The following is a 22985-nucleotide window of genomic DNA, read 5'->3' as shown; positions in this document are numbered from 1 at the left end:
ACTTGGTAAGGGTCTCAGAATGTAGAGCACTTGCGAAGAATCGGTCGCGTGAGGGCCCTGTAAAGTATCTACTACGTAGGTGAATTAAACTTCTTTAACACTCATCCAAAGAAAGTCACTCCAGCTTTTCTTTTACATTTAGTTTCACGTGCTCATTTCTCTGTAAATCGCTCGCAACTAGTACATTAAAAAAGAATACAAATGTTACTAAAAGCAGAAAATCTACTTTGATTATGTGAGTGACACTGGGTAAGTGGCTAAGCGTCAAGTCAAAAAATTGGAAGGTTCGGTGTCGATCCTAGGACTTTCCTGTCAGCACTTATTTGACGTCCATCAATGATTTGTTAACGAGAAAATGCTGTAGACCCTACTTTAAGTGGCTGGGAAAGTAAGATGAAAGGTCGGAGGAAGACAAGGGCATCCTACTTGCTGTAGGAGCATGCCGAGTGAGGCACTGTGGTGTTCACACCATGTGTCAGGTTAATCTACAGTTACATGTATACTCCACAAACTGCTGTATAATCCGCAGCAGATGATACCTCGGCCCCAAAATTAGCGGTTTTCTGCTATATTCCATTAATCTACTGAGCTAGGTAAAATGAACGTCCCTAGTCAAGATGAACGTCTACGTGCGCGATAGGCAATGGTGGTAGCAGTACTGTTGCAAAAAGTTACCGCAATTACCGCTGTCCAAATTTGTCCAATAGGGTTTCGCGAAAACAATGTTGCCTTTCTACGAAAGATGCCCATTTAACTTCCTGGTCACCACTATTACACTTTCATACCGGATGTACAGATCTGGTAGCAATGTGCGTCTGAATCCGTTAGATGACACTTCTACCTTTAACCCTTTCACGACCAGTTTCTTTTTTTTTCGGGCTGAAAGACATTATTGGTGGAAATTTCAGTTAATGTCATAGGCAGAAGTAATAAAACATTTCCCTCCGTTCCGTTTCATTGAGGGGAGGACGTATGGGGTTATATGTACAGGGCGATTCAGCTGCCCCTGCCGCTATCGTTTTATGCAACCCTCAGTATTATAGCTGGCAGTCAAACATTCCTCTAGCTCACTACGCGCAAACTGTTAGCCCTACAGCAAAGACGAGCATGCCCTTTTTTGTAGGAAATTTAATGCAGTAAATTTTTTTAGTGGGGAACGTTTTCGCTGGAGGCCACGGTTTTAGAATTATTCAAGTAAAACGTATACAAGTGACCTTCGAACGCACCTCCACCCCACACTCATCCCTCATGAGTCAGGATTCCTAGAATTTCCGACTACACTAACTCTTTCCGATATTATATCTTTTTTTACCTCTATTGATAGGGCTATTACGCCACCAGTATAGTCAGCTACTTCGTTAACATTATTAATTTAACCGTGCTCGTGAGGGTAATGGAAGAAAAACGACTTTTGTAAACCTTACGCTAAAGCTAATTACGTTGACAATTCGATCCAAACTTAGCCTCTACAAGCACAATAGTTTCTTAGCCATAAGGACTGAAGAATACAACGATGTAATTTTTTATTTTATGCTGTGAAGATCCACAAAACTGTTAGGTAAAATTTACACCCACGTCAGTTTTACAGTTAGTGAGTGCTCGACTAAGCCGGTGGCATAACAAGACTAGTCAATTTAGACAAAAAAGATCGAATGTGGGAATTAATTCGTGGAGTCGCTAATACTTATACAGTAATAGGAAGGAGTGCCAGATCAACATACCAGAAATCCTGACTGGTGGGGGCTGAATATGGCAGTGGGGAGGGGGTTTTTTAGCTAAGTTTTGTACGTTTTTACTGACTCCGAAACTACGCCCTCTAGCTACGACGTATCCCAACACAACAGTTAACTACATTAAATTTCCTACACGAGGGTCCTCTTCTTATTTCCTGTAGGACTAATAGTTTACCCATAGCGAGTGAGAGAATATAAAAATTTCGCGCGTGATTTATGGAGGCCACCTATAACACTGCTGGCTGCATGAAACAACAGCTGTAGGGGCAACTGACTCATCCCGCATAAGTACCTCCGAGGCTAAGGGACGACCGTGCTAAAACTAGAAGACATGTCAGTCGATAGAGCATCTCTATAACATTTTAATTCACATTACAGGTGCTCAATATGGTGAGCGTTTGTGATACGGCAAATGTCAGCCCTTGCGTGCGATTGATTGATTGATTGATTGGAATTGACCGGGAAGGCGGGATAGCAGACCACTTTGCAAATATGTTCACTGGCTTGCTTATTTGCATCATCATCATCATCATCATCATCATCATCATCAGTGTTCTGCCTAAAGGCAGGTTTTCACATGGTAGTTCTCCATCCTCTTCAGGTCCGCATAATTTCCTCTTCCCTTTATGTCGTCTATCATCTTGTATCTCCTTCTTCCTCTCAGTCTTCTCCCACAAACCAATCCTTCCAAAGCATCTACTAGCAAGCACTCCCTTCTCAGTGAATGTCCCAACCAGTTCTTTTTCCTTTCTCTTACAACCTTCAGCAGACATCTTCTCTCACCAACCCTTTCGAATACTCTTTCATTACTCATTCTTTCCATCCAGCTTATTCTCTCCATTCTCCTCCACATCCACATCTCAAATGCTTCTAACCTTTTTTCATCCTCTCGTCTCAGCGTCCATGTTTCTGCCCCATATAGTGCCACACTCCAGACAAAACATTTGCCAAGCCTTTTCCTTAGTCCTTTATCTAATTTGTCACATAAGAGTCTCCTCTTTCTGTTGAATGCCTCCTTCGCTATGGCAATTCGAGTTTTCATCTCCTGGTGACATCTCAAGTCTTCAGTTATTGTGCTTCCAAGATATTTAAATTCACTTACTTGGCTAATGGTAGATTGTCCTATTTTAATATTTGAAAGTCTGCATCATGTACTGATGACCTTACTGTTTGTTGTTGCTGCATTTATTTGCATTTCATATTCCACACAAGCTTTATTCAGATCTTTCAGACCGAGCGAGGTGGCGCAGTGGTTAGCGCACTGGACTCGCATTCGGGAGGACGACGGTTCAATCCCGCGTCCGGCCATCCTGATTTAGGTTTTCCGTGATTTCCCTAGATCACTCCAGGCAAATGCCGTGATGGTTCCTTTGAAAGGGCACGGCCGCCTTCCTTCCCCATCCTTCCCTAATCTGAGCTTGTGCTCCGTCTCTAATGACCTCGTTGTCGACGGGACGTTAAACACCAATATCCTCCTCCTCCTCCTCCTCCTCAGATCTTTCAGCATGTTTCTCCACTGTTCGCTCACTTTGTGCCACTAATACCATGTCATCAGCAAATCTTATACATTCTATTCTCTTTCCACCAATACATATACCTCTTTTCCCATCTAAGCTTTCCGCAATAATCTCTTCAAGGCTTATCTGCGGGCGCGAACTAATTCGATGCGACAACATGCAGCGAAGTGGAGAGTTAACAATGACACTTGAAGACAGTGGAACCTTCCGGTGCGACTGCAATAAGAATTCTGGATACCATAAGCAGGGATGCCTTTACTAAGAGGGACTTGACACATTGCAACAACATGCAGCAGACTGCTACGGATTTTCTGACAACCTATCGTGGGACGTACACATCCCAGTGCCAGTGAAAGAGTCAAGTGACGAAAAGAGCAAACTCCCGCGCAGTCGAAAATTTGGAAGATGACGCGGCGAAGGCGCCAGCGACGTAACGGTGGATATACGCGCGGCCACCCAGGTGGGCACGTGACTCAGAGGCGGGGCGGCCCTGACTCGCAGGTTCGTGCTTTCCCTCGCCGCGTCGCGCAGGCTGAGGCGGCGGCCGCCGCTTCCCAGAAGCGCTGACTTCACCAGGGCGGCCGGACAGCTGCTCGGGCCCGTAGATAAGCTAGACGCGCAGGCGCAGCAGCGGGTTTAAAACACAACGCGGTTGCACTTTTCCCACAGTGTCTAACGGCACCGTCTTTATTTATCTCAAAAGCGTCAAAACGGTCTTAAAGATTTTAGTTCGTAGTGTAGCCTTTTTTTAGTCGATACAACGGCGCAACTGAATAACCATACGCCTATGATCGCTACCGTTCTAGACCTCTCCCTCTCTCTCTCTCTCTCTCTCTCTCTCTCACACACACACACAGGGGGAGGGGCCGAAGGGCGGATGGGGGAGGGGGGAGGGAGGAGGGGAGGAGGGGAGGAGGGTAAGGGGGCGGGAGCGAGGGAGGGAAGGAGAGGATGGGAGAGAGAGAGAGAGAGAGAGAGGGAGGGAGTGAGAGAGAGAGAGAGAGAGAGAGAGAGAGAAAGTTTGGCCATAGGGTAAACTAACTAACTAGATAGCTAACGGCGAGTCGTATGCACAGCGAGACATGGAAGAGAGCCAGAACCGGATCCAATCCGCGAGGCGGATTAACGACCGTTGGTCTGATACTCTGACTAGCCTGCGTAATGGGCGTCAGTGATTTTCCACGCTCGTTCATGCAAATGTTAGGCTGGTCTGCAATCTCCACCTCAGAAAACACGATAGCACACAGAACAAAGTTTACCCGAGTCACAGAGATACCTAGGCAACAAAATCTAAAAGAAAATAAATTTCGGAAAACAAAATAACAGCGTACGCTGTACGACTGTTTATATGCTGAGAAAGAGAGAGAAAAAATATCACTCATATCCCAGAACTAAGCTACTACTGCCTCGTCTTCCGTCGTCAACGTTTATGTCTTAGATATTGTCAGAAGTCAGAGACAATTAAAAAGATATCCAGTCTCTGGCTGATCATTTATCCGCATTAAACTGTAGCGAAATATCGGAAGACTTGCCGAGGATCGACAGTTCGGTATAGCCTCGCAGTAGACCTTCACTGTCACAGTGTTGAAAAAAAGTATCACATATTCCTGCAGGAGGCAGTATCCATCAAAACTTGAAGAACAGTTTGTAAAATTACATGCTCCGAAACCAATATCGTTTGAGATGTGGACAGTTTTACTTCTGACGAGTAATGTATACGATACGGTGGTGGTGGTGGTGGTGGTGGTGGTGGCAGTACTATTCGCAACAGATTACAATACTCACGAGTGGCCACAAGCAAATCCTCTAGCAAGCATGGAGATGACGCATTAGGATCGCTTTCGTACCAATGTATAAGTAGGAGTAGTCACTGACAGACTCATGGTGTTATACGCTTTACCAAACAGCTTAACACGTGTTGGCATCACCTATTTCTTCTCCAGGAATTACCAGCGTTATGACAGAACGCTACTCTTGCAGAAATGCGACTGTGGTTTAAACACGATGGGGCCTCATCCCATTCACTACGGGTCGTGCGGCAGTACCTCACTCGAACGTTTCATGGCCAATGGGTTGGTCAAGGAGGTCCGGCAGCACACCAACTCAATAGTGGTTATGTTAATCCATGATTTTTGATACGCGATGTTCTACACCTGTGATATATTGCACGAATGACTCTTTGACTGACACCTTCCGCTGCTGAAGTAACCTATAATTTTTATTCACTACCTGTTTCAATTTTCAGTAACAAAGTTGAAATTCTTATCTGCGTGTCATAAGAATTATCACTGTCACAGACTGGTGGCAGTTATTAAGTAAATTCCCACTTATCTTAATCATTATAAATAACTTTTGGTCTACAAAGAAATAAGAAATCTATCAAGCAAATGTTGTTTAGCTACCAGCGAGACATTAACCAGTATGATTGCCTACCTTGCATCTTTGCTCGTTACGAAGATATGAAAAGCTGTTTTTCTTTTTTGACTCACCTGTATTTTTTTATTCCGTAACCTACTTTCTCCCCTCAAGAGCTCTCCAAAAACGTACCACAAAATCGACAGGCTCTCGTGTGCTAGCAGAGGGTCCTGGTATCCGGGGGTAACGTAGCTCGTCCTCTTGCTGCAGATGACAGTAAACAATGATAAACACGAAGTAAATGCACACCAATCACACAGCCAACCGTCTTCAGTTGAAGGTTTGTGTGTGAGCTCAATGTACACGAACGAAGAGAAAGTAGAAATGCTACTCAATTACGAAGAATGTAACCGCAACAATATTTTCTCAGTTACAATACAGGTAAATGAAGTACGCAAATATTGATGCTGAAATACAACAGCGCCTCAAATGTGCCCCATTAATATTAAGACGAAGCTTATGTTTACCAAGTTACTGGTATAACATCTCTCTCACACGAGTGCGAAGAATGGACTGCTTGCAGAAGGCACACACGAGGCCTGGAAAAGTACCATCAGCGCTGCCTGAGAAGGATTTTACTGGTGAAATTGCAAGATCGGTGCATTACTATCAGTGTTCTGGAAGAAGCAAACTCTACTAACATTGAAGCCATGATCATCAAGCATCAACTCCGTTGGACGGGCCACATTGTTCGTATACCTACATCCCATCTACTAAAACAAAATATGTATTCCCAGCTAAAGGATGGTCAATGAAAAGTAGGAAGACCAAAGAAACTGTACAAAGGTTCATTAAAGGATAGCCGGCCGAAGTGGCCGTGCGGTTAAAGGCGCTGCAGTCTGGAACCGCAAGACCGCTACGGTCGCAGGTTCGAATCCTGCCTCGGGCATGGATGTTTGTGATGTCCTTAGGTTAGTTAGGTTTAACTAGTTCTAAGTTCTAGGGGACTAATGACCTCAGCAGTTGAGTCCCATAGTGCTCAGAGCCATTTGAACCATTAAAGGATAACATGAAAGGATGTCAAACTGAAACTGGTACTGGGAAAGTACTGCACTTAATCGCCCAGTATGGCGTCGCAATGTCTGGGAAGGAATCCAGTACTTCGAGCAACTGAGGCGGAAAACAGAAACTGATAAGCGCAATGCTAGGAAACAACGGGAACTCCTGAAGATGAGCAACGCTACGCAGCCAGTACCCACCAGAACAAACATGTGTCGAGAATGTGGAGAAATCCACAACTCCAGGATTGGCCTCTTCAGTGACTTACGATCCCATGGATACTGAGTTTCGTAGAAGACAATCATACTCGTCAGCGAGTACAGCCCATCACCATCACATGTAGTACAGTACTGAAGTACTTTCAAAAATATGTTTTGCGTAGTAATGGCAGTTCCTTACTAAAAGCGGCATCAGAATTACTTCTCTTTTATTCTGGTTGAAGGTGGGAGTAATGCTCCTCAGGCAGTGGAACTCTTGGAGGGTGATACCTTCCCGACGGTTGACTGAACGACCGGAGTACGTGCTCTCCGTGTTTCCATTTATCTACTGTCAACTGCAGCATGTGAACGAGTTACGTTGTGCTAGTGCAGGACGAAGTCAGTTTTGTGTCACGTTTTTATTAGCGGCATGTTTACTGTGTATGAATGGTACACTGTGGTACTTTTTTGAACACATGAACAAAGGAAGTGGATTACTGGATAAAAATATATACGGAGCAAATTTGGAAAAAAAACTGACCGCCGTTCATGCTTTAGTAACGAACAATGTTACAAGAAAGTCATGCTGGTTAATGTCTGCTTGGTACTTGAACAACATTTGCTTGACACTTTTTTTACTTTTCTTCTGGAGAAATAACTATTTGAGGTATTCAACACTAATGTACTGACTGTGCTGTGGTAGTGCACATACATACTTTGACGTGACAGAAGTCATGGGACACCACCTAATATCGTGTCGGACCTTCTTCTGGCCGACGTAGTGCAGCAACTCTACGTGGCAAGGTCTCAACAAGTTGTTGGAAATCTCCTGCAGAAATACCGAACCATCTTGCCTCTATGGTCGTTGCCGGTGCAGGATTTTGTCCATAAGCTGACCTATCGAGTATGTCCAATAAACGTTCGACGGGATTCATGTCGGGCGATTAGGGTGGCCAAATCATTCACTCGGATTGTCCATAATGCTCTTCCAATCAATCGAGAACAACTGTGACCCGATGACATGGCGGATTGTCATCCGTGAAAATTACATCATTGTTTGGAAACACGAAGTCCACGAAAGGCTGAAAATGGTCTCAAAGTAGGCGAGCATAAATTTCCAGTCAACGAGCGGCTCCGTTGGACCAGAGGACACACTCCAGTGCACGTCAACACAGCCCACACCACTATGGAGCCACCGCGAGCTAGCACAGTGCCTCGTTGACACCTTGGATCCATGGCTTCGTGAGGTTTACGTCACACTCGAACCCTACCATCAGCAACTGAAATCGGGACTCATCTGACCAGGCCGCGGTTTTCCAGTCGTCTAGGGCCTAACCGATATGGTCACGAGACCAGGAGATGCGTGCTGTTAGCAGAAGCACTCGCGTCGCTCACCTGCCGCCATAACCCATGAACGCCAAATTTCGCCGCACTGTCGTAACAGACAAGTTCGTCGTACGTCGCAAAAAGATTTCTGCGGTTATTTCACCCATGCTGCTGATAAGGCTACGCAAACGCCGCTGCTCTCGGTTGTTAAGTGAGGGACGTCGGCCACTTCGTTGTTTGTACCTGAAATTTGGTACTCTCGCACACTCTTGACACTGTCGATCTCGGAATATCGCCTACCTCCAACTACCACTCCTCGTTGAAAGAGTATTAATTCCCGTCATTCGGCCATAATCACGCCGTCACCATTTCACATGAATCACCTGAGTGCAAATGACAGCTCTGCCACTGCACTGCCCTTTTACACATTGTGTACGCGGTATCACCGCCATTTAATGTGCATTTCGCTGTCCCATGACTTTTGTCACGTGAGTGTGGTGTTACTTCAACCGTCACGTGCGTGTACTATTGTTAACGTTCGCTTAACCGACAGATTTCCGTAGGTTCGATGACCATCTATGGAAGCACCGCAGGCTAGTGTGGTGTTTGAGCGTGAGAGCCGCGTGCAGCGTCCCACGGGCACTTGTTGCGCCGGCCGCGGCGGGGACTGACCTGGAAGCCCTTGTTGTGCCTGCAGCAGGTGCAGCCCAGCAGCAGCAGCACGGCGGCCAGCAACACCGCCACCGACACCAGCGGCGCCGCCCACAGCCCGGCGCTCGCGCCGCCATCTGCAACAGCACAGCCGACACCTCAGCACCAGCAGCAGTACACGGGGCGCCGCGGCGTTCCGGCCTTACACACCAGATACCGGGTGATCAAAAAGTCAGTATAAATGTGAAAACTTAATAAACCACGGAATAATGTAGATAGAGAGGTAAATATTGACACACATGCTTGGAATGACATGGGGTTTTATTAGAACCAACCATATTCTTAGACGCGTGAAAGATTTCTTGCGCGCGTCGTTTGGTGATGATCGTGTCCTCAGCCGTCACTTTCGTCATGCTTGGCCTCCCAGGTCCCCAGATCTCAGTCTGTGAGATTATTGGCTTTGGGGTTACCTCATGTCGCAAGTGTATCGTGATCGACCGACATCTCTAGGGATCCAGAATGAGATTTTCACTCTGCAGCGGAGTGTGCGCTGATATGAAACTTCCTGGCAGATTAAAACTGTGTGCCCGACCGAGACTCGAACTCGGGTAGCTCAGTTGGTAGAGCACTTGCCCGCGAAAGGCAAAGGTCCCGAGTTCGAGTCTCGGTCGGGCACACAGTTTTAATCTGCCAGGAAGTTTCATATCAGCGCACACTCCGCTGCAGAGTGAAAATCTCATTCTGGAAACATCCCCCAGGCTGTGGCTAAGCCATGTCTCCGCATATCCTTTCTTTCAGGAGTGCTAGTTCTGCAAGGTTCGCAGGAGAGCTTCTGTAAAGTTTGGAAGGTAGGAGACGAGGTACTGGCAGAAGTAAAGCTGTGAGTACCGGGCGTGAGTCGTGCTTCGGTAGCTCAGTTGGTAGAGCACTTGCCCGCGAAAGGCATAGGCCCCGAGTTCGAGTCTCGGTCGGGCACACAGTTTTAATCTGCCAGGAAGTTTCACCTCTAGGGATGCTGAAAGACAACATCCGACGCCAGTGCCTCACCATAACTCCGGACATGCTTTACAGTGCTGTTCACAACATTACTCCTCGACTACAGCTATTGTTGAGGAATGATGGTGGACATATTGAGAATTTCCTGTAAAGAACATCATCTTTGCTTTGTCTTACTTTGTTATGCTAATTATTGCTATTCTGATCAGATGAAGCGCAATCTGTCGGACATTTTTTGAACTTTTGTATTTTTTTGGTTCTAATAAAACCCCATGTCATTTCAAGCATGTGTGTCAATCTGTACCTCTCTATCTACATTATTCCGTGATTTATTCAGTTTTCAAATTTATTCTGACTTTTTGATCACCCGGTATAATAACTTAAGTAATGACGTTGGGACCAGGAAAGTTCCATGGAATCGCCATAAAGAATAATTATATAAATAAACATAAGTGAGGAACGGGACGTACGAGGGCCGTTTGAAAAGTCCGTGCAAAGTCCGAGAGACGGCACCACCAGTGCGTATCGAGGTCATGTTTACTTAGTAGCATCTTTGGAAAGAACGCACACCAATTTTCAGCCACATTGGTCTATTTCTTTGTGTTTGGCATTCCTGTGAACCAAGGAAGTCGAGTGAGTGTCAAAAAAATGGGCGAAAAAGAATTTTGTGTGGTAATTAAACATTACTTTATGAAAGGCAAAACCCCTCAGGAGACTAAAGAGGAGCTTAATAAACATTACGGTGACTCTGCGCCTTCGATTAGGTTTATAAGTGGTTTCAGGAGTGGCCATATGGGCAAAAGTGAAGTGAACGTTCTCGACGTCCTGTGGAGGTTACGACTCCAGAAGAGTTAAGGTGCGTGAGACTGTTAGTGCTGTGGGCATCTCGAATGAACGGGTATATAATATTTTGCATAAACATTTGGACATGAGAAAGCTATCCGTAAGATGGGTTCCGCGATTGCTCACGCTTGACCAAAAACGGAATCCGCAGGACTTTAAGCGTCGTTTCATCACTGTGGATGAAACATGGATACATTAGTATACTCCTGAGACCAAATGACAATCTAAACAACGGGTTACCAAGGGAGAATTTGCACCAAAAAAGGCGAAGACCATTCGTTCCGCCGGAAAGGTTATGGCGACTGTCTTTTGGGATTCGCAAGGGATAATCCTCATCGACTATCTGGAAAAGGGTAAAACTATTACAGGTGCATATTATTCATTGTTATTGGACCGTTTGAAAGCCGAGCTGCAAGAAAAACGCTGGCGATTGGACCGCAAAAGTCTTTTTCCAACACCTCAGCAGTCGTTGTCGCAAAATTAATAGAAATAGGATTCCAACTCGTTTCACATGCCCCCTATTCTGCAGACTTGGCTCCCTTGGAGTACTATTTGTTCCCCAATTTGAAGAAAGATTTTATTCAAATGAGAAGCTGATTGCAGCAAGTAATAGCTATTTTGCAGACTTGGACAATTCCTATTATTCGGAAGGGATCAACAAATTAGAACAGCGTTGGACGAAGTGTATAAGTCTACATGGAGACTATTTCGAAAAATAAAAAAAGGGTTACCCCAAACACGTAAGTAGTTTTTACTTTTGCACTGACTTTTCAAAGGCCCCTCGTAGATGTGTGTTGAGCTGCATGCCCTTGGGCAATTGGCACCGTAAAGTGTTAGGAGTTATGACTTCTGTGGACCAGGGGTTATTCCCCTTCACATTATTTGGTACGTAAGTAAAGATACGGTGTGTCTTTAAGAAAGGCACAAAGTCAGGGTTTGGTTATGTAACGAGGGGTGGGGGGTGGAGGTTCACATTTTGTTAGCGGCTCCCCATACAACTTATCAACCTGACTTCTAACGTGCCACAGATGCCAATGATTTTAATAAGACAACTATAAATTTTTAAACCTAACAATAATAATAATAGAAGAAGAATAAGAGAGACTACAAAATTTAACTATCCTTCGACAAAGGACCCAACTTCGCAAGGGTAGGGAAAACTGAAGTGGCTTTCCAGTTAACAAAAGTCAGTGTAACAAGAAATCTTTATCCATGAGTACAAAATTATAAAATTACAACACCGTCATTAGACCAGAATGCCTGTCGTCAAATACAGCCAAACATTTAGGTGAAATAGGAAACAAGGAAAGGAACACAACCAGGAACATATTGGGACCAAAATATAACAACAGGAATTGAGAAGTAATAAAGAAGTTTATGAAAGAATACACACTTTCAGGAAGAGGTGTTCTATTCTGTGGACACTTAAAAGGATAGATCAAAAATAAATAACAAAAGAATTTTTCACTTTTTGACACAAACCCAAAAATTTCCAACGACATGGATCAGAGCAGTCAAAGCAGACCCGTGGGATATGGAAATAATGGAGAAAGAAATAGGAGAAAAAGAAAAGTTCACAGCAAAAGTGAAACGTTTCAAGGGTTTCCAAGAGAGAGGAGAAAAAAAAGGCAGGCGCAATACGAAAAGAAGAATGAAGAGAGTAACACAGAGAAAGGAGGAAAAACTATTGGAAAGAAAGACCAAACCAATAATAATAATAATAATAATAATAATAATAATATGTTTAGATCAGTGTTTAGTACACCGCCTTAACATTACTTCCAAGAAATCAATACAGAGCAATACACTCTACGATAAAATAATAATAATGATAATAACAAAAAACAAACGACGCACCACGAAGGAGTTATGCAAATTGGTCAAAAATGGATATTCATAGAGATAAACATAAAAAATGTAAATTTGTAAACTTTGATGACCGATGGCTGAATGTCTGACGTTGCAGCGCAGTCTCACCGCGCATATGGTAACCATAGTAAATATGAGACATGTCAATCTCAAAGCGTAAAATCTATGCTAATTTTATTCCTTGTACTCTGCTGGACAGTAGCAACGCCTCGCCGTGCGGAGTGGCAACGCGGTTTGAGGCGCCATGTCGCGGACAGCGCGGCCCCTCCCGCCGGAGGTTCGAGTCCTCCCTCGGGCATGGGTGTGTGTGGTGTTCTTAGCGTAAGTTAGTTTAAGTAGTGTGTAAGTCTAGGGACCGATGACCTTAACAGTTTGGTCCTTTGGGAATTCACACAAACACAATACATTAGCTACGTCTCGCAGACAGGCGCAAGAACAATACACGCAGATGTCTGCCATTTGAGAGAGGACAAGTAGTTCCGCACAAAAAAGCCGGTTGCAGTAAACGGTCAATCGTTCGAAATTTGAACAGGAGCGATGCCACTATTCCACGACGTTGGCAGGAATGGCCGGACCATGGCCGAACACAGCGTCAAGAAGGAAGCGGTCGACCTAGAGTCGACAGAACGTAAGGACCGAGCAGTCGTCAGAGAGGCACTCAGAGCCCTGGATTCATCATTATCATCGAAGTGCAACTAGTGCTTCAGTGACCACGAAAATCATTAATAGGCTGGTCATTGAAAGGGGGCTGAGCTCACGGTGTCCCTTGCGACGAATACCATTGACCTCTGGACACCAACAAGGCCGTTGGCATTGGTGTTAGGCAAACTCCGACTAGAATCTCATTGACTGAAGTAGGATTGTCTTCAGTGACGAATCTCGCTTCGAAGAGCCCCGATGACCAGCAAGGACGTGCCTGGAGGCGCCCCGGACTGTCGCCCGCCATGCTGCTGGACAACAAGAAGTGATGCTCTGGGGTGCCATTTCATTTTCCAGCAAGACCACTTTGATTATCATCCGCGGAATCCTTGCAGGATAGCGGTAGGTTGACCATATTCTACGGCCCGTTTTGTTGCCCTTCATGGCAAGTTTCGACGACATAATGCCCGTTTGTACACGGCGGGGTTTCTACGGCTTGTCTTCGTGCTTGCCAAACTGGTGAGCAAGGTCGCCGGATCTCTCCCAATTGGAAACGTTTGGAGCATTATGGGCAGGACCCTCCAACCAGCTCAGGATCTAACGCACCAATTCGACAGAATTTGGCACACTATCCCTCTGGAGGACACCCAACAACCCTGTCAATCAATACAAAGCGGAAAAATTGCTTGCATGAGGATCAGCGGTGGACCATCAGCGCGTTCCTAACTTGTCAGTTTGGGAAGCGCCTTCTCCTGAACAAAGCATCCATTTTTTCTGAAATTGTAATCATTTGTTTGTCTATACATGTACACCACATTTACCGATTTCCATCCCACTCATATAAATATTTCGTGTTGTGCCTTTTTTTGTCTTAGAGTGTACATAATTTGAAATGTTTTCGTCCAAACTTCGAAATTTAGATGTGTCACTCAACTCATTTAAGCGCTTCTCAGTCGCTCATTGGTACAGTGACAGACTACAGACCCACAGGTTCGATCCTCGGTCAATTCTAGGATTTTTTTTCTGTCACTTATCGCTACTTTCGCCTCTGGCAATGTTGGTAAATGCGTATAATGCCGAATTGCACCGTGGTTCAGAGGCCACTTATGCTGTAGGTCGCCTTGTAACTGTAAGTCAGTTAAAAGATGGAAGGAAGGCAACGGCATTATCACCTCCAACATAACCACGTCTAGCGGAGCACTGTGGTGTTCAACCCAAATTTCTGGTTGATGACTGCTTCACTTGATAGCGACAAATTGTGACAACTTGGCCTAAGTCATAATCTACAGCTACACGATGTAGAATCGTTGTGGTTACCAACATTTTACGGAGCACAATGATTGTGAACAGAGGTCTGCAAGCTATGCGAGCTTTTAAATGGTGGGGGAGGTTGTTTCTGTCAGTCGTTTCCTTCTGTGTACAGGAAAGTCAGTCTCTTTTATTTTTGCTTACATAAAACTTACTCAACGTCCTGCTTGCAATCTTTCGGAATTCTCTGTCATTTTCGAGGGCCACAGTTTTCATGCTGAAAACTTGGTAACTGGTGTACGTACGAATAAAAATTCTTTGTGTAAAGTAATGTTTGCATAGGGCGTGTCCTGGCTCTTAAGAATCTTCCCGTGCCCACCCGTCACAAACCCTCCGCCGCCGCTGGACTGTGCCTTCAGCACAAGCCTGCTACAAGCGTTTCTATTTGACGCTTCTTCAGTGCCTAAAGTCTCAATTTCGCGGCTAATTTTATCAATCGGCTCCTCAGTTGCCATCAAGAGACTCAGTGGACCCCTTCATGGATATTCCGTTCCCGTTCAAGGACTTTCCACTACAGAAAAATCTGAGCTGGTAATCGGTACTGTAGTATGTAAATGCATCTATTTAATTGGACTATCGTAATAATATGGGAAGTTGCTGAGTGTGTTACTTCGCTGAAAATTTATATACAATTATAAAAGAGTACTTATTATAAACAATAAAATGTTAGGATCTGATTTCTTTCCGCGTATACTAGCAACTAATAAACAAACAATAACCAGTCTACTGCCGTTTGGAATTTTAACAGCGAGTCAAGAAGAAATGAGAATACGTGATATTTTCGTCAATACAAGACTGACACCAAAAAAATTTTAGTGATACCAATTCCGTCGTCATAGGCCCGCTCTTACTTTCAAAATACAGTATGTTCCATGTTAAATTTAATCAAGTAATATTGGCTGTGTCAGAAAGAATGGCTTGATTTTAAAAAATCCATATTTATTGATAAAAACATACTACAAACACGGAGTGAATTGCAAAATACTCACAAAATCTGGAAGTTTTATCTACGCTATTACTAATGCTCTGTGTGTCCACTAACAGCAGAACGAACATATCAAGACTATATTTAAAATCGTCATAAAATTTACACACGGTATATCTGCTTTTACAGAAGATACGGCGGCTGTTATTCTGTTCTACATCTACATCTACATTTATACTCCGCAAGCTACCCAACGGTGTGTGACGGAGGGCACTTTACGTGCCACTGTCATTACCTCCCTTTCCTGTTCCAGTCGCGTATGGTTCGCGGGAAGAACGACTGTCTGAAAGCCTCCGTGCGCGCTCGAATCTCTCTAATTTTACATTCGTGATCTCCTCGGGAGGTATAAGTAGGGGGAAGCTATATATTCGGTACCTCATCCAGAAACGCACCCTCTCGAAACCTGGACAGCAAGCTACACCGCGATGCAGAGCGCCTCTCTTGCAGAGTCTGCCACTTGAGTTTGCTAAACATCTCCGTAACGCTATCACGCCTACCAAATAACCCTGTGACGAAACGCGCCGCTCTTCTTGGGATCTTCTCTATCTCCTCCGTCAACCCGATCTGGTACGGATCCCACACTGATGAGCAATACTCAAGTATAGGTCGAACGAGTGTTTTGTAAGCCACCTCCTTTGTTGATGGACTACATTTTCTAAGGACTCTCCCAATGAATCTCAACCTGGTACCCGCCTTACCAACAATTAATTTTATATGATCATTCCACTTCAAATCGTTCCGCGCGCATACTCCCAGATATTTTACAGAAGTAACTGCTACCAGTGTTTGTTCCGCTATCATATAATCATACAATAAAGGATCCTTCTTTCTATGTATTCGCAATACATTACATTTGTCTATGTTAAGGGTCAGTTGCCACTCCCTGCACCAAGTGCCTATCCGCTGCAGATCTTCCTGCATTTCGCTACAATTTTCTAATGCTGCAACTTCTCTGTATACTACAGCATCATCCGCGAAAAGCCGCATGGAACTTCCGACACTATCTACTAGGTCATTTATATACATTGTGAAAAGCAATGGTCCCATAACACTCCCCTGTGGCACGCCAGAGGTTACTTTAACGTCTGTAGACGCCTCTCCATTGATAACAACATGCTGTCTTCTGTTTGCTAAAAACTGTTCAATCCAGCCACACAGCTGGTCTGATATTCCGTAGGCTCTTACTTTGTTTATCAGGCGACAGTGCGGACCTGTATCGAATGCCTTCCGGAAGTCAAGGAAAATGGCATCTACCTGGGAGGCTGTATCTAATATTTTCTGGGTCTCATGAACAAATAAAGCGAGTTGGGTCTCACACGATCGCTGTTTCCGGAATCCATGTTGATTCCTACATAGTAGATTCTGGGTTTCCAAAAACGACATGATACTCGAGCAAAAAACATGTTCTAAAATTCTACAACAGATCGACGTCAGAGATATAGGTCTATAGTTTTGTGCATCTGCTTGACGACCGTTCTTGAAGACTGGGACTACCTGTGCTCTGTTCTTAACTTCTTCTACGTCACGAGGTAAAGGGGAGATGAACACACTTGGCTTGACATAACCCGAGAAGAAAAGAATTGCATGGGGTCATGTTTGGCGATCTTGGAAGCCAAAAATGCAGGACAATATCTCGGGGTCCCGTGCGCCCTATTCAGTGTTGAGGCAGAGCGTCAATGAGAAACTGGCGTACATTGTTGTCGTGTAACCATCCTGTTGGAAAACGAAGTCATCGGAGTCGTCCTGAAGCTGTGGAAAAAACCAGTTATACAGCATTTGAAAGTAGTTCATTCCAGCCACTGCGGTTTCCTCAAAATAGACGGGACCGTACACTTTTTCGCGAGAAGTGGAACGAAAAACATTCACTTTAGATGAGTGAGTCTCTTTCGTGTTCAAATAAAGTTATGGGGATTCAGGAGCCTCCACATGCGCACGCTACTAATAACATGAAAAGTGGGATCATCACTGAAAATTCGTGGTAAAAATGTAAAATGATGTTGTTCATGGTGCTGCTGGGTGATACAGAGCATTTGTAGTAAGTAATACAGCTAAAATTAAGATTTAGCAATTTATCCCACGTTTGTAGTATGTTTTTATACAGAAATGTGGAGTTTTCAAATCAGGTCATTCTTTTTGAAGCACCCTGCACTTCACAAAAAATTCTATATACAAAAACAAGAGTTTCAGCAAGTGAGATTAGGCAGTGGTACGGAGTGTTTTGCTGTGTGCTTAACGCTCTTTAAAAAAAATTCTACCGAGTTAATGGACCAACTTTTCTGGAATACATCAACGTGCTGGTTCGTAGTTAGTGAAAAGAGAAGAACGGTGCTGTAACACACGCCAATATTACCAGCGTAAAAAATTCGCCGCACGTTAACTGCGTCTAAAGTGAGGCAGAACACAACGGCGCAGGGCAATTTCTCGTGACACTTTCACAGAAGCGTGGCGTAAAGGGGCTGAAACAACGACATAGTGGCCTTGGCTCTACAATTTTCAGTTCTTTCAGTGGAAAACTTTTACTGCCATACCTTTACGAGAGCTACACCGCCGTACTCCTATTTACACGGGCTATCGATTGCCGATACCAAAGTACAGTGTTTCCTTATAAATTTAAAAAAGTACATTGCTGCTTCAACATCTCGGTGGGTAAAAACTCTAAATATTCGCTCCTTAATGCACTACGGTGCACCGAAACAGTTCTTTCCATAATTTTGATAATTAATGAAATACTAGGTGTGCCCACGCACTTTTTGCACTGAATATGGCCCAACTGACATTAGGTGCCTTTTTTCGTCTTTTTTTAACATATATTTACATTTTTGTTTTTGTAATGTTTACGTAGAGTTACACACTTTAATGCGTACGGTAAATTTCCATTCTTTTTCATTACAAGTGTAATTTTGTTTCCCCAATGGATAGTGTGGCATAAACGTCGTATAGTTCGATATTCAATTCAAATTAATTATTTATTGACGTTAATAACAAAAAACGAAGAATAATCAAAAAATCTGTATTTACAGTATTAACAAATTTCAGCTGAGCCATGTCTATACTGTGTGAGCAGCGTAGCGCAACACACGTTTCTATCAGTCCACGCTGGCAATTGTGATTACCCTTCGTGTTTTCCATTACCGCCGAGAAACAACCGGATGTCGCACCGTATTAATTTTAATCCCCCTCCTATCTATTGAAAACACAAAAATGCCCTTTTAACGAAAATTCCCTGATAGCGAAAGCCAAGACTAAGATTTCCAACCGGCCTCTGTGGCCGAGCGGTTCTAGGCGCTTCAATCTGGAATCGTGCCTCGGGCATGGATGTGTGTGATGTCCTTAGGTTTAAGTAGTTCTAAGTTCTAGGGGACTGATGACCTCAGCTGTTAAGTCCCATAGTGCTCAGAGCCATTTGAATTTGACAGTGGGCGTCGCATGAAACAGATTCCTTTGGACAGACTCTATCCATACATTATAAAAAATAAACTGCAAAGAGACGTCGTAGTACACAGACTGCAAAAGAACTGTCAGACAACGCGAGCAGCATTCACACATTCCTTGCTGATGACGCAGTCGTGTACACGAAAGTAAGCTTGATGTGTATCTGTAGGGAAATTCAGAATGATTTAGGTAAAAGCATATAGCAAATGTGGATAAATGCAAGATAATGCCCTTGAGTAGCTTTCGAATTATTCAGCTTATGGGTATAGTGTTAATGGTATGCCACTGGATTCAACCGTAAGCAAGTACATCAATAATCAACCCGAAGGTTGTTTTGAACACCACAGTTGTTTACTGGGCATGATCCTAATGGAGGTGATGTGCCTTCCTCCGTACCTTGAACTGACTTACCCAGCCAATTATTTGGGGGGGGGGGGGGGGGGAGGCTGCTGTTTAATATGAATACGAACCATCGCGTATCTCGCCGCTTTTCGCCTAACAAACATAGTGGAAATGGAAATGAGCGTTTGGCGTCATTGGCTGGGAAGCCCCTTGTGGGGCAGGTCCGGCCGCCTTGGTGCAGGTCTTATTACATTCCACGCCACATTGGGCGACAAGCGCGCCCGATGGGGATGAAATGATGAAGAAGACAACACAATACCCAGTCCCTGAGCGGAGAAAATCTCCGACCCAGCGGGGAATCGAACCCGGGTCCGTAGCACGGCAATCCGTCACGCTGACCACTCAGCTATCGGGGCGGACAGAAACATAGTCAAATGCTAAGAGACAGCAAAAATCCTAGGACCGACAGTGCATCGAACTCCAAACCTAGGATCTGTGGTCTGTAAGGATTATTTTTTTTTCACTTCTTTCACCACTGCTAATTATTTGCGAAGTAGAATAATATCGAGTTTCATCGTGGTTCGGAGTCCAGATGAAATTGTAAGGCCCCTTCACTGGCTGGTCAGTTCAAAGGTCGGAGAAAGGCAAATATATACCAACTTCAATAGGACCATGGCTTTTCGAGCACATGGTAATCAAACTAATCTTAACATACATTACTGTTTACCATTACCCATCCACTGAGCCACAGATCCTATTAAACAGGGTGTCCAGAATTCTAATTCACGCTTCCAGGGATTGTAGAGAGCAGTTAGTCTGCAATATTTTTACGGACAAACGGAGTCTGGAAATGTATCATTTGGATATACAATAAGTCTGAAGATCGGGTCACTTTCAAATCTCCCGCTTCAAGATACGCACAAAAACTGCCGAGAGGGCGCTGCCGTCAGTCCCTGATGTAATTATGCTATCGTATAGTATTTTCGTCGCGCTATAACAACGGCACCGAGGGAGGGAGGACGATGGTGCAAATCCTCAAGCCAAGAAGATGTACGTTTTCCGTTATTTCCTCGAGATCGCTCCAGGCAAATTCCTGGATCGACCGATTTCCTCCACCACCCTCGTCACATTCTGGACTTGAGGTGCGTTTCTAATAACCTCGACTGGACGTTACACACTAATCTTCCTTCCTTCCTTTTTACAACGGCTACGAGCAACTGCTACGTTCGCAGCTAGGCGAGCCACTGTGATGCTCCAGGGACGCGTCGGCTGTCGACTTTCAAGGAGACGTCCTTCGTCACGTAGAAGAGACCCGACGACCAGTACGCGAAACATTGTTCATGCCAAGGGCTCCTGTGGAGCATACAGGTCAGAGCTCATTGTCTCTGCTGTTTGAGTTCCACGAAGCGGGAGATTTGAAAGTGATTCGACTTTCAACGTTACTTTTACATCCGAACGGAACATTCCCTGTCATCAGTTCCTTATCAAAATATTATCTACTAAGTGCCTTGTACAACCACTAAAGTCTGTAATAAGAGTTGTGAATTACTCTGTATTGACTAGGTGTGTAGGCGTAAGCCGGCCGGGGTGGCCGAGCGGTTCTAGGCGCTACAGTCTGGAGCTGCGCGACCGCTACAGTCGCAGTTTCGAATCCTGCTTCGGGCATAGATGTGTGTGATGTCCTTAGGTTAGTTGCGTTTAAGTAGTTCTAAGTTCTAGGGGACTGATGACCTCAGAAGTTAAGTCCCATAGTGCTCAGAGCCATCTGAACCATTTTTGTAGGCGTAACACTAAGAAGCAATATGAAGTGCGAAAAATACACGAAACTAAGGAAAAAATAGCACGACTATCGCGAAACCCCACAGTACAAGTTTAAGTCTAAGTTCTACACAGACTGTACTATGATACGTGAGATTACAGCACGTATAGTCAAATCTTCCCGATCCGTACGTGACTGGAAAAACGAAAGAGAAGGGGTCGGTAACGGCTCGCAGTTCCACTTTTTTTACTGGCGGGGGTAGGGGGGTTAGAGCGCATAACAGCTGAGGTCATAAGTGCCCAAACCATGACCGAAATGGGCAGTTTTGTAGGGAAAAAATTCCTCGGTTCTTGAAATTAGTTGACGCAGAGGAGCCTAAACGGCATTAGTAGGTGGGTAAAACGATGACGAATAATGACAGTGAACTTAGAACGTATTTAAAAAGCAACAAACATAGTACAAGGTGAAATGGATCACTACAACAACCCTACTGTTTTAGGATGATTAAAGCAAAAGGCAATAACAAAGGGGCATATTAAAAGCGGCTCGCCATCAGTGGTTTGTTACAGTGAGAGCTAAGTGACCGGGATCGCAGCTTAACAGATCTACATCTACGTCTATACTCCGCCAGCCACCAAGCGGTGTGTGGCGGAGGGCACTATTCGCGCCAAAGTCATTTTCCCCACCCCCCGCAGTTCCACTCGCGGATTGTGCGAGGGAAAAACGACTGTCTGAACGCCTCAGTACGAGCTCTAATTTCCCTTATCTTTGAATGGTGGCTGAAAGGACAGTGCCCAATAGGTCTACGTTGTCCACTTGAAATTATCTTCTCGCGACGAGATGGACGTGAAGAATCGCCTACAGGCTTGTTACCACGGAGAGGCGACAGCGTTCATGGCAGGATTACTATGAAGGAAACCTTAGAATGACAAGTAGGTGTGCCCATCCTCGGTCTGGCGATCCTGCGCAGCTTGTTGACGTCACTGTGGTAAGACAGTGACAAATTTCAACATGCTTTTCAACGGCTGCGGCATATTTGGAGGGTCGATCTGCAAGGCGGCAGCAGGTTTCTGATTCGGCACGCCCCGCCACCTGCGACCACGCACACCGCTCAGCTGTAATAGAGGGCGTGGTTTACGAAGGTTCTGCCCTTGTTTCCATTCTAGCCACAGGTCTATTTCCCTTAATGGAAAATATTTTTACGTTAGTGTTGTCTGTAGGCATTTCAAATGTATGACAACTGAAAAATATCCAAGACCTCCATTACTACACACAATTTCGTACTGTGTTTGTGAGTGATCGTCGGAATATATACTTCCTTTCTAATTCTGACCTCATAGGCCGTCAGGATTGGCTCGTCACAGCTACATTCCCGCTGCTGCTGAGACAATGAATTACCGCACGATACCGCCCTTTATCAACGTAGTGCGTCGTTTTGTTTTGGCTCCTCTTGCGCCGTTTTATGGTACCATCCCACGGAGGTTTCAGTGTGTACCAGGACTCCAGACATGTAGCTACAATAGAAATATATTTCTTCGAAGTGGTAATTAAAACTTTATGATAACTCCTCGTATTACAGTTTCTTTCTGTACTCACTGTCGCACTCGAGTAATGACAGTTTTACGATAGCTGAAGACGTACTGGTGTAAGTAGAGCTGTTAGGACGGGTCGTGAGTCGTGTTTGGATGGCCCAGACGGTAGAGCATTTCTTGCCCGCAAAAGTCAAAAGTCCCTGGTTCAAATCCCGGTCCGGCACACAGTTTTAAAATGCCAAGAAGTTGCAAATGGAAGGACATTCCTCAGCAGAGTGAAAATTTAATCTGGAATGACATATTTAACAAGCATCCAGGAATACGCGTCAATATTTGCATACTTAGAATACACTTACGCTATTAGTCAATACTTAAATTTTTCATCATTCAACATAATTATAAATTTTGGCAGTCGCAAGTACAGTGATACCTGTGTCCGAAT

The 22985-nt window shown here is 44.6% G+C and overlaps 1 protein-coding gene across 1 annotated transcript in view; it reads right to left on the bottom strand.

Moving 5' to 3' along the window:
* The window catches only part of LOC126235055 (uncharacterized), a 671255-nt gene that overhangs the window by 316846 nt on the left and 331424 nt on the right, over nt 1–22985 (bottom strand). The window contains exon 2 of the mRNA XM_049943791.1: nt 8860–8975. Within this exon, the coding sequence (XP_049799748.1) occupies nt 8860–8975 (116 nt within the window). The remainder of the gene's footprint in view (nt 1–8859; nt 8976–22985) is intronic.

This window comes from Schistocerca nitens, chromosome 2 (genome assembly GCF_023898315.1).
Source record: "Schistocerca nitens isolate TAMUIC-IGC-003100 chromosome 2, iqSchNite1.1, whole genome shotgun sequence".
Lineage (NCBI taxonomy): Eukaryota > Metazoa > Arthropoda > Insecta > Orthoptera > Acrididae > Schistocerca > Schistocerca nitens.
The sequence above is the reverse complement of the archived record's forward strand: the minus strand, read 5'-3'. Positions and strand labels throughout refer to the sequence as shown.